This window comes from Notamacropus eugenii, chromosome 3 (assembly GCF_028372415.1).
Source record: "Notamacropus eugenii isolate mMacEug1 chromosome 3, mMacEug1.pri_v2, whole genome shotgun sequence".
Classification (NCBI taxonomy): domain Eukaryota; kingdom Metazoa; phylum Chordata; class Mammalia; order Diprotodontia; family Macropodidae; genus Notamacropus; species Notamacropus eugenii.
Window position 1 is genome coordinate 462803684 of NC_092874.1, and position 12968 is coordinate 462816651.

The 12968-nt window shown below is 39.2% G+C and overlaps 1 protein-coding gene across 2 annotated transcripts in view; it reads right to left on the reverse strand.

The window, feature by feature from the left end:
* The window catches only part of PTPRG (protein tyrosine phosphatase receptor type G), a 796984-nt gene that overhangs the window by 357375 nt on the left and 426641 nt on the right, over positions 1-12968 (reverse strand). For both annotated transcript variants that reach the window (XM_072650205.1, XM_072650203.1), the window contains exon 4: positions 1926-2074. In XM_072650205.1, the coding sequence (XP_072506306.1) occupies positions 1926-2074 (149 nt within the window). The remainder of the gene's footprint in view (positions 1-1925; positions 2075-12968) is intronic.

Here is a 12968-nt window from a genome sequence, read left to right on the forward strand (position 1 = left end):
TTTCCTAACTCCATGTCCACTGTTCCATCCCCTCTACAATGATGCCAAAGCAGAATTTCACAACACCTCCCATCCCCAAAACCCCGGTCATTCTTTCCAATAAGTTTTGATGGATATAATGTCTCAATGAAGTTACTAAGGACCAACCTCTTCTCAGTGCAAGAAGGTTCCACAATTTGACCCCACTTATCCTTCTGTCCTTAACCCATATTATTCCCTCATTCCCTTTCAAGTCTGCTCTCTGTGTCAGACAAATCAGATTATTAGCAGGTTCACATTCACAGCTTTCTACCTTCTGCCTTTGCATAGGTCTTGAATATAATCCTTCCTCCCCTCCACCTTGTAGAATTCATATACATATACATATATGCACATATAAGGAATCCACACATCTCTATATAACATATATATATATATATACACACCTACATATTATATACATAAAATATATACATCCACACAATTCTATATGGAGAGAATGTACATATATTCTAAGTATAGAGAATCCACATTTCTTTCTTACTTTCTTTCAAACATTGATCATAGACCACTTCTTTCCACAAGAGATCTTTGAGGATTCTCCCACATAAGTGGGAGGGTTCAATCCCTCTAGAAATTACTACATATAACTTTGTTGGCTCTTTGAAGATGGAAACCAAACCCCACTTTGTACATGTAATCTTGCTGGATCCCAGCATTGCTAGTGCCCCTCTCCCAAACTCTTCAGTATTTAATACTTTATAAATATTTGCAAAAATGGTATTTACTGTCTTCCTCATTAAAATGAAGGTTCTTTGTCAGTAGGCTTTGGTTAATAGGTGCTTAATAAGTGCTTACTGACTGATTAATTTGCATATTTTTTGTATTTACTCAGTTGGGGACATGCATTCCTCCCCACCCTCCAGCAGACATGTAAAATCCTCAAAGGCAGACATTATTTTACTTTTATATCCCCTATACTTTGCACATAGTGGGTACAAAAGATAATGAAAACAAACCGTATGATAAACTTGCAAGTGTTCTCTAAGTATGATGTATATGGTACTTATTAAGTTTTTACTGAGTTGAAATGAACAAGCTATTTACCACATTGTTATAAAAATGTGTGTTGTTCAAACAGTTCAGCTGAAAACGGTACCCTATTAACAATCCCAAAGATGGGATTAAGGTGCTGTATTCGCAGGCTACATCCCCAAATTCATCCATCCACATCCCCCTACTCAAAGTGCTTTACAGTATTATTAATACACACACAACACCGACTATGGGGGCAAGGGAAGAGTCTCTGTGTAAAGCCACCATCACTGTCAAAGAAGAAAGGTCATACTGTCAGAGGGTGTCAGACTCAGAAGCTTGGCAAAGTTATTATGGATCGCTCCACTATTGTTCCTATGCCTGTGAGAATGCATTTGTGGGAAGCCTGGTCATGGGACAGGGAACAGTGGGGAGCCAGGGAACAGTGGGGAGCCACACTGTGGAATAAAGCAAACCATACCATATGGGGAGGTAAGAGGAAAGTGAAGACCCTGACCTCATTAGCACCAGATTATAATGCAAAAAAAGGAAAACTCACACCCCGTTGATGGTGGTCATTAGCATCATCTTTAGAGAAGGAAAGAACTTCCTACTTTCCCTTAAGCCTGGCAACAGGTCATAGTTGGAGCTGATAAGACTTGAATGATAATAATCCCAAGTTTCTTTTTGAACTCCCACCAAGAGAGAAATGGTTTCTCAAAGATCAACAAAGCAAATGGTCACAATAGAAACAAATACTTCACTAATGAGATGGGTTGCAATATAATTTGGGGCTTGGAAGATGTTTTGTTGGCGAAAAACAATCTTGGCAATGGCATTAATAGGACATCCCTCCAAAACAACAACATCACAGTCCCACTTTCCATTTCAAATCCCACAGTATCTCTCACCTCAACAGGGAATCTTCTCCCATTGATGCTGTGCTCAGAGCCGGCTGAGCCATTGCTATGGCCCCAGTGGAATTCGACTTTTTCTGCTTTGAATCTGCCTGGCAGTCCTGCGCCGCTGATAAAATAGTCATCTTTCAGAAGGACGGCCACTGTGTACAAGAAAAAGGGCAAGAGATCATAAGCTTCCAAAACCATGGCTGACCTTGCTTTACAACTGTATTTTGGGTAGTACAGTGGACATGGCATTCAGGACATCCAGGACTTGGTGTCATGAAAACTTGAATTCAAATCATGTTTTGGACATTTATTAGTTGTGTGACAATGGCAAATCATGTCCCTTTTCCTGCGTATTACTTTCATGATCTACAAAATGAAGGAATTCAACTCTAGGGTTCCTTCTTGCTCTTAATATATGATCTTATGATAAAGTTAAGTATTTTTAAATTGTGATTGTTTTTCTCTTGGATCTGTAAGCCACAGAACAAACGAAGTTTGAATCTGTCAACGCTTTCCATACTGACCTGCTCTGGAACCTCTGAGGACCTCCTGTCTACAATAACCCACAGCGTATGTAGGTCGGCTCCCATTAGAATGTGAACACCCTCAGAGCAGGGACTGTCCTGTTTTTCTAATGCAGAGTGCTTTGCACATAGCAAAGCACCAACTAAATATTTTCCTCTCTTATTACTGATCAGATGAAGAAACTGAGGAAATGTTAGGATTATATAGCTAGAACTGGGATCTCAGGGACCATGCAGCCCAATCCCCTCATTTCAATGACAAGGTAAATGAGGGTGAGGGATATCTACCTCATGCAGGTAAAAAGCACCAACCATAGGATTCATATCCATGGGGCCAAAGCCCTTTCCATTGTCCCAACCAGCTTCTGAGTACAAACTAGTTAACAAAGGTGAAATATCATGTTGTCTATCAATAAAGGGAACCTGTGACTAAAGAAATTACTAAGTCCTTTTCCTATACAATGATTCTAATCCAATGTTCTGACACTCCAATTTACCAGTCAGGCATTTGCACAGAACCTTAGTAAGGTTTTGTTTTTGTTTGGCAAATAAAAATATCTTACTTGATTGACTATTTGCAATTTATTTTGCAGATAACTTGTTTGTACAGGTCGTTTGCCTATTCTCTCTCCTAGTAGACTGTGGACTCCTTTTGTTGTATCCCCAGTGCTTAGCGAAATGCGTGGCACATAGTAGGCACCTGATAAATGGTTATTGACTGACTGACCAGAACTCTGTCCCACAGCTCTGTCTGATTACAAACATAATTCACTTTTTTATCTCTATTGCATATTAAAACAGACTATGACCTGGCATCTCCAAGGTTGCTTATATTATATCACATGTAAGAAATGAGTCACTTAAACTGAGTAAATGCAAAATTATCAGTTTTCTCCTGAAAACAGAGAAGAATCAAAAAGGAACTTGTATTTGCTCATTTCTACTTCATCTCAATGGCCACTTTTGGAGGTATTGGCCCAGAACATTTTTATGCCACCAAACCCTTGGGCAGCCTGATGACGCCTATGGATCCCTTCTCAGGATAATGTTTTAAAATGCATAAAATAAATCACAGATGATTACAAACAAAATCAACCATGTTAAAAATAGTTATTAAAACAGTTTTTTTTTAAAGTTCAGATCCCAGCTGCAGCCTACTCTACAGCCCAAAAGAAATGAGTTTAGGTCATAGAGAATTGAAGAGAAAAGGCAGGAAAAATTGTGGGAAAGGATCATAGGATCATAGACATAGGAGAGGGACAGGACTGGTGGGGATCATCTCCTTGAACCCTTTCATTTTACAGAAGAAGATGAAGGCCCGGAATGAGCTGGCCAAAGTCAAAGAGATAGTATGGGTCAGAGCTGGAATCTCAGGGAGACAAGAACAAGCCTGGGCCCAATCAGGAGAAAAGAACCTTAATTTTTTTTCCTCCTCTAAAACAGGGTATCGGTATACAATTAGTGGGCTTTGGGATTCATTGTCATTTCTTTTTTTAAGTCTGAATAATGCCTTTTCTTTACACCACAGTCATGTCCCAATATAGCACCCCCCCACTCCTAGAACTCTCCTTTGTGACAAAGAAAAGACTAAGCAAGAATAACTAACTTGTTTTGGTTTCAAAAAGCTTCAATTACTTTACTTTATCTTTGATCTCAGGAGCCCCCAAGGCACACATGAAAGGTATATTTAATTGGCAAAAATTCACCCCTTTTTATCCCAGATAATGTGCAAACCATCGTGAGGGGGTTGTCAATAACCTGAGGAAATCTCAGCCAGAGTGGGAACACAGGTGGACAAGCTCCCATCAGAAGGCAGTCATAAAAAATGGGCACCTGGATATTATAATATGAGTCTGCAAAAGTTCAATTAATTTCAGTACTTCTCAATTAAAAAACCAGAGCATTAAAACTGCAATGAAGAAGCCATGCTCATATAAATCGCTTTTTACAACATGTAAAAGATGGTTTCTTGCCACCTTCTAGGGGGAAAACCCATCCTAACAGTGAACTTTCTATCTGTGGGCAGCCAAAGAAAGGCCAAAATAAAGCGATTTCCTATCTTAATTAAAAATGTCCTAGCGATAACCTATCATTATTCTGAAAGACACACGCTTTTGAGGACAAAATAATAAAGATTCTACTGAGGCAATATACCTTTTATTGCGAGAGTCAACACAGCCAGGCAGGGCTTGGGGAGGGTTTTACATACTGATGATGGCTCTCAGTCAGTTATAAATTCTATACATAAAATCACACATCATGATGAATATGGGAAAACAGATTTGTGTACATCTGTCACAATGCATGGAGGAAGGCAGTTGTATCTTATAAATATTTGATTCTACCTAAATCATTTATGTCTCTGTCAGGGGTCATTTTACTTGTTTTATATGAATAATTAAAAGGATAATTAGGAGGCAGTACAATCCAAAATGTTCATCTAATTTTTCATTTTACAAGGCTTCTTAGTAGATGTCACAGTGGGCGACGGGTCCCCCCTTGTTTTAATTGGAATTCTCTCTTTGCTGACCATCAAGAGGGTCAGGGTAGCAGTTATCTGAATGTCAGATAATATGGTGCCATAGTAGGAGAGAATATTGCTTGGGCAGCCAATAGGATCGACTGAGGATGCTTCAAGTACTCATTCATTTCATCCTTTTTTCAAGCCTTACACTCTGCCATAGAGAGGCAGCCATGGTATAATGGATAAAGAGCTAGCTCCACCAAGTCACAAGGACCTGAATCCAAGACCCATACCTAACAAGTATTGGATGTGTGATGCTGAGTAAGTTACACTGTGGAGTCTTGGGCAAATCTCTAAGACTATGTATATTGGATGACGAGTTCTTAAAGGAAGTAAGGGTAACTTTAGACTGAATAAAATGAAAGAATAACCACTTGAAATGGTGGGGGGACATTGAGATAAAAGGACTTTTAAGTGAAAAGGGGCTGATAAGATATCAAGAGAGAGGAAGGATGTATTAGGAAAAGCCTTTAGAGCAAGAACAACAGATAGAAGAGGAACTCACCATGAAGATGTAAGGGAATTAAACCCAGGAAGCTGGTAGAGAAGAATAACTCAACTTAAGGGTACAAAACCAAGAGAAAGGCAAACCAGAGATTTCCCCTGGGCAAAGCCCTAGGCAAAAGGAATCTGGTGAGTGCGGTAGGGAACTTTCTGTACAATAATTTTCACCAGAAAGTGGAAGGTAGTGGATCTGGGACATGTAAGGAGAGAATCTATCTTCTCAAGATACCTAGGAAGGGAAGGAAGATGGGATAATATGTCAAGAAAGCAAGAAAATCTGATTTCAAATGCAAAATCTGCCTCTAAATATACAGATGACAACTGGGGAGTTGAGTTGCCTAAAATAACTTCTTCTCTCTGGTCCTCAGTTCCCTTATTTGTAAATTGAGTAGGTAGGACTAGGTCAGAGGTTTTATGATGCAATCTATAAATCTACAAATCTATATGAGGTGATTTCTAAAGTGCCATTCCAACTCACAAAGGAGAATGAGCATGGGGTCTAGATTCTGGTGATCCGGGTTAAAAATCCCCTATCTAACACCCATTATCGGTGACTTTGGGCAACTGACTTAATCTCCTGGACTGTTATCTCCCTAACTACAAAAAGAATGAATCAGAAATAAATGATCTTTGAGATGCACTTCAGGTTTAAATATAGCAACCTATGACCTCTGATCCTATTATCTAGAATGGAAAAAAAGTAACATTGACAAAAACAATAAAACAGAAAATTTCAAACACTAAGGCACATCAGGGTAAGTGAGTTTTGTGGGTAAGGAACAAGGGTAAGTTATAACAAAACAAATCCTCAAAAGAGTTACAAAGCATAAGAGACAAGGTTTTATGAGCACACATTTCAAGGATCTTCCTCTAGGAAAGCCTGATCGGTTAGCTAGAAGTCAATGAGAGGAGTGAGGTTTTTCTGTGATGAGTGCTTTATCTTTTCATTCTTGTAAAATGAAACAAAAGAAAATAACTTTGGATGAAATCAAATGAGAAGTGGCAAGAAAGACAGTTAGTGCTCCTCGGGAGAAAACAGATAGACCGTATCTGTCTTGTAAATATATTTCAGGCAACTTTCACGAAGTGTGCTAGGTACAACAACGCAAGTCTATTGATTATGCCAGTTGGAATATATAGAGCTCTCAGGGGGATAAGATATATATGAACATTAAAACTGTTTTATGGGAAAGTTACTGTCTGTATATAATAGACAGTTTTAAATATTAACTTGCTATATTCATTTTTTAATATCCAAAAGACCAAGTCTATTTTACAGATAAGTGGCTTGTAAATTTCCATTTGAAAAGAAATCCCACACACCTTTCTTTATGTCCTACTCTCAGGCTAAAATAGAGACTTTTCTGGATAAGAAAAAAAATGTTGTTGAAAAAAGTAAAAGATCAGAGAATAATCCTCAAGATGAGTCCACGGGCTTAAAGTAAAATCAGAAAATCACAGAATTTGAGAACGGGAAGGGCTAATTTCCCAGCACCTAAAGAGAAGTTTGTACAGAGGAGCTATGGGCTATGGAACAGCAGACGTGGATTCAAATCCCACTTCGGATAGTTAATAATTGTACCACTGCAGCTAAGTTACTTCATATCTCAGCCTTAGTTTCCATATCTATAAAGTGGGGGTGAAGCCACTTCGTGTCTAACTCATGAATTGCTTGTTTTAAGGTCACAATGAGATTGTCTACATAAATAATTTGGAAAACTTTTTTTTGAAGGAGGAGAAGGGAATAAAGGAGGAACTTGACCTATGACTTTATTTGTATCAGGGAATCCATGGGAAGAAATGCCCTTTAAAAGTCCAGATCAGAACCTAGGCAGCTAGGTGATGCAATGGATAGAGTGCTGAGTCTGAAGTAAAAAAGATATGAGTTCAAATTGGGCCTCAGTTTACTAGCTGTAGGCAAGTCACTTATCCTCTTTCTGCCTCAGTTTCCTCAACTCTAAAATGGGGATAATAATAGAACCCATATCAAAGTGGTTGTTAAGTTCTTCAAAAAGTGCTTAGCACAATACTTGGCACAGAGTGAGTATGGAATAAATGCTTATTCCTTCCCTCCTTCTCTGAAACTTATAGAGTCTCCTTGGACAAGGTAATGACTTGTCCATATAGTCACTACCTAGGAAAGACAGGCTTTAAATCAAATCTTCTCCCCTCTGAAGCATACTTTATCTACTGTACTACATTGTCCCTCTTAGAGATTTTAAAATGGCAAATAAGTTTCATTATTTATTGTTATTGCTAAATTCAGTAGAGAATATTTATCTGGATAATCTAAGGGTTTTTTTTTAAAGTCAGAATTATTCAGATTTCCTGGCCACACTACCCCAAATGTCTGAAAATTCCATTTAGTTCTATAGAGCTGAAGTCATTTGAAATAGACAAATAGACTAACCATGCTGGCTAAACGCATGAACACAAAAGTCCCCTAGAATTGAAAAATCTTACTACTCCAAAGAACAGAAGCAGCTTAGAAAAGTGGCTAGATTGTTGGACTTGGAGTCAGATGGACCTGTGTTCAAATCCCACTCCTGACACTGTCTGATGTAGGCAAGCAAATGTTGCCTATGAGTCTCAGACAACAGCCCCAGGGAGTTCCCATATTTGGAGTCACCTGACACTGAGGGAATCCCAGATCCTTCCAGGATTCATTTGATATTCCCTAGGACCTCTCATTTTATTTTTGACATGGAGAGGGAGCTAAGTTGGCCAATTGACTTGTGATCATGAGTTTAGCTTCCATCAGACCACCATGGAAGCAATACTCATAAATACTTAGCATTTTGCAACCTTCTGTCTCACTTCTTAGAAACACTCCCATCACTATATTTGAATTTACTGCTGATACGTTCTCTCACTTCCTTTAAGTTTAGCTACAATCTCACCTTCTACAGAGGGTGTTTCTTGATCCCACTTAATGATAGTTCCTTCTCTCTGTTAATTCCCTCCACTTTATCCTACATATATCTTCTTTGTATATTGTAGTCTGCACATTGTCTCCCCCATTAGACTATGAGGTCCTTGAAGAAAGGGATTGTTGTTTTTGTCTTTCTTTGTATCCCCAGAGCTTAGCACAATGCCAGGCACTTGGCAAATGCTGTTGTCATAACTTGACTTCTCATCATGTGATATTTATAACAGACTTTTTCTGTACCTGTCACTATATACTTAACGCTTGGGGCTTGCAACCAGTACATGCCTCAAATACCATTGGGAACAGCTATAGCTCCATAAGCCGTGCATATTGGCTGAAGTCCTTGAGATGGTCATTAAGGTTTGACTGTATTCTAAAAGCATGCACACAGGGGCACCTACAAACTCAACAGGTTCTAGATGACTTTGAGGAGTTAGCACCGTGACAGAGATGAATCATCAGCTTCTGCAGGACCAAGGTCATGAATCACCTTGCACTGAGTAGACTCGCTATGTGTCTACAACCTGTCATCGGTGACTTTGGAGCTGAAAGCTGTCACTGAAACCCGTTATCTTGGCAAGGTGCTGTCAAGAGAAATGAGTCAACTAGAAAACCCTATCAAGAAATCCAGTGGGTTTTCATGGCAGGCTAACTGAACATGGCACCAGCATGACCCCGGGCTCCAACCAAGATTATGGTAAGTGACACAAAGGTTCTTTCCATTGTGCTGGAGGAGGCCTTTTCAGATTCTTTCAGCAGCTAGTGGCTCTCACAAACTCTTGCGTGACACTATACTTTCTTTGTCTATATATCTGCTTCTATGTACAGTATAGGTGTTACTTCTGCCACTGAAGACAGGGATTGTTTCCAGTTTTATTTTTGTATTCCTAGCATCCAGCAACTCTCTGGAACATAATGAATGTGCAATGAATGCCAGCTAAATGATTGACATTTCTCTGTGTATCACAAAAGAGGAAGACTCTAAATCTCTGAGACTGTGGACAATAATGAGCAACAGCCATCAAGAAGACCATTTATTAAGCATATGCCTTGAAGTGCAAGGGATAAATACAAAGAGTGAAATAGTTCTTGCCTTCAAGACACTTACATGCTAATAAGGGAAGTCAACAGGCAGCTCCATGGCACAGTGAGTAAAGTGTTTGGACTCAGACTCAGGAATAAGTAAATTCAAATCTAACCTCAGACACTTGCTAATTGGATAACCCTGAGTAAATCAATGAACCTCTATTAGCCTCAGTTTCCTTATCTGTACAATGAGAATAATAATAGCCCGACCCTCACGGGATTGTTGTGAGACTCAAATAAGGTAATAAATGGCAAATGCTTTACAAACCTTAAAGCTGTATAGAAATGTCATGTATTAGGACCCTTATTATAGTTTTTATTGGTCAAGGTCAAGTATTTTGCTCTGAGAATTCAAAGAGATATTGAGTAAAGACAAAGGGAAAATGACTAACAATTTTCTTTCTAGGAATGTTCGTGTTCATTGAATTACTACTAGAATAAAAGATGGCAAGCAGAGCACTTGGGGAGGATGGACTTGGTGCCTTGACAGAGAGATATCTAGAGTATGTCATGGGAGGACTTGGGGAACCTAGATATGAACTCTCACCAGTGGGATTCTACAGTGGAAGCTACTATGCTTAATTTAATTAGGAGACAGAGCATAGTGCCATGGCAGAGAAATGGTTGGAGCACTATATGGCAGGTATGGGGCCACCTAGCCATGGTGCTGTCTCATCAGTCATGAATACAGGACCCTAGCGGGGGAGATAAGAGTACCAGGCAAGAAGTAGAGAGAGAAGTACAACATAATATGCCACAAAGATGGTCTAAGCTAGGTCACAGATGCTTGGGAACGACCAGCTCTCATTGCAGGGTCCTCTTGACCCTGAGAAGATAGAAAAATGAGATCTAAGTTTCTGTAGCTTCCCTACTAAATAACCACAAGTCATTTTCAGAAGCAGAAAACCCAGGGACTGACACATTGAACACTGAATAGCAATCTGATGCCCCTGGTAGAAAAATCCTGGAGAACAGAAAATTCCCAGTATGGTTGCAGCTGGCATGTTTCCGGAGACTTTTATTCAAAGAGAAAATAGCGTCATAACAAGATTGCTGAGCAGCTGGGCCATTGGGAATAAATACTGACCATCTGCAAATAAGGCAGGTAGGAGGAATGCTGCACTCTCTCAAAGCATAACTTAAAGGAATGGAGCTTCGCTACCCATGGGCAGGGAGCAGAGGGCACAGTCATGCCAGGTTTTCTGGTAATCATCTCAGAAGGATTTTTTTGTAAAAAGTAATGACCTGAACAAAGGAAGCCAGACACTGAGCAGTCATGAGCAGGAAGTCAGTTATGGAGACCCTTGGTCATATTCTCTATTTTTCAGTCCAACTGCTGTACTTATCATTCCTTATACATCCCATTCTGTCACCTGACTCCAGGCTTCACACAGGTTGATACCCATTCATGCCTGGAATGGGGTCCCCTGACCCCTGTGCCCCATGCTGCCTTCAAAGCTCAGCTCAGGTGTAACCTTTTATAGGAAACCCATTCTCATCACCCAGTTGTGCATGACTTCTTCCTGGTACTTACTTTATGTATATCTTAATAATAACAACAACTAAGATTTATATAGTGCTTAGTATGTGCCAGGCACTGTGCTAAATGTGTAAAAATTATGATCTCATTTGATCCTTACAGTAACTTCCAAAGGTTGGTGCTATTATTATCTACATCTTAATTTTCTATGTACCTGGTGTTTTTTTTTTTCCTATCCCATGGAATGTAGGGTCCTTTAGGGCAGAGTCTGTTTGGTTTTTATATTCATATTTCTTTGCCTGGAACAGAGTACATTTTTAATAAATGTTTACTGAATGAGTGAATGAGTGAATGAGGAAGTGAGTAGGTATTGGATCAGAAAGGAAATAAGACAGTCACTATGACAGAGTAAAAAGAATTTTGGACTAGAAGCAAGAGATTTTGGTCTGAGTCCTCACAGTACCATTTACTAGATTTGGTGATCTTTGTCAAGTCACAATCAACTAAAATTTTGGATGCTTAATCTGTAAAATGGGGACAGAAATACTTTTCTGACCACTTCACAGGACTGTTATTGGGATCTCTACAAAGTTGAGGGAGGAGTTTGTTTTCCTGGTTCTGACTACTTCATTCTACATCAGTTTCCAAATTCTTTGTTTTAATTGTTAAGGTTCTCTAATGTTAGGTTTTGCTAATGTACAACAATTTGTTTTAACATGCTCTAATCCAGGAATTGGCAAATTTTGTGGGGCAGCAGACCACATTTGGCATCAGGGCCAAGGTTGGCTGACCCCCTCCTACCTCCAATCAATGAGTGCTCCTCCTGGGGCTCAGGCAGACTTCCAGAGGTAATTTTCTATAACAAATCAAATCTTTGGGGTAATGTTACAGGGTTATACTACATAGACACTTAATTGCAATAAACCAGTCAGAAGAGTAAAGCTCTTTAACACCATAATTCTGGAGATATCATAGTACCACAAATAACAGAATGTCACAATCTCAGAGGAACAGAAATTATCATTCACCCAAGGGCCAAGAGAAAAATTCATAGAGGGAGGCAGTGGGCTATAGTATATTCCCAATGATAAGATTTCTCCCAAGAAGAGGTTAAAAAGAAGGCACCAAAGATATGTGAGATGTCTCACATTCTCCATAGGTTAAACAGGAATAATAGTGATATACACTTTTGTGATAATGAATCAATTAATCAACAAGCATTTATTAAGCACCTATTGTTTTCCAGGCACTGTGATGGGCACTGGGGACAAAAAACCAAAGAAGGAAATAATCCCCACTTAGAAGGAAGAAGGAACTTGCCATCTAATGGAAAGTGTTATATGATAATGGTGGAAATGATTGTAGTGATGGTAAAGAAAGGAGGTGGGATGCTCACATAGAAAGACTATCAATAGATGGACAGCCTCGAATGGTATGCTGGTATTTGGATACTTTGATGTGTTTATCATCTCATAGGTATAAATACTTTTACTTATGGTACAGATACACAATCCCTCCATGACTTTTTATTCTTTACTCTTTCTCTGCACCATCTTGTAATCCTGTGTAGAGTCCAAGAAATCTTCCTGTAGTACTTTTACTAGAAGAATCTGTTTCTTTTACTAAACTCTATTTTGCTTTTTCTAGGCCTGAATTTAAAAAGCATACTGGCACTCAAAGAATGAAGGGAAGGCTTCTGGTTTTGGAGTGATTCCCCATGGAACACTTAAAGAAAGTCAAGTATAATCTTTGCACAGATGGAGAAGAGGAGGAGTTATGATCTGTTTATGTAGAGGAAAGATCATAGATCATAAATTTCAAATTGGAAAAGACCACAGAGGGCATCAAGGTCAGATTTCTCTTTTTAAAGATGAGGAAATGAGGATACAGAGAGGGTAAATGACTTGTCCCAGGTCATAGATAGGAAGTGAAAGAACTGGGAGATAAATCCAGGTTTTATTACTCCAAATCAAGCCATCTTTCAATGTGCTCCCCAAAC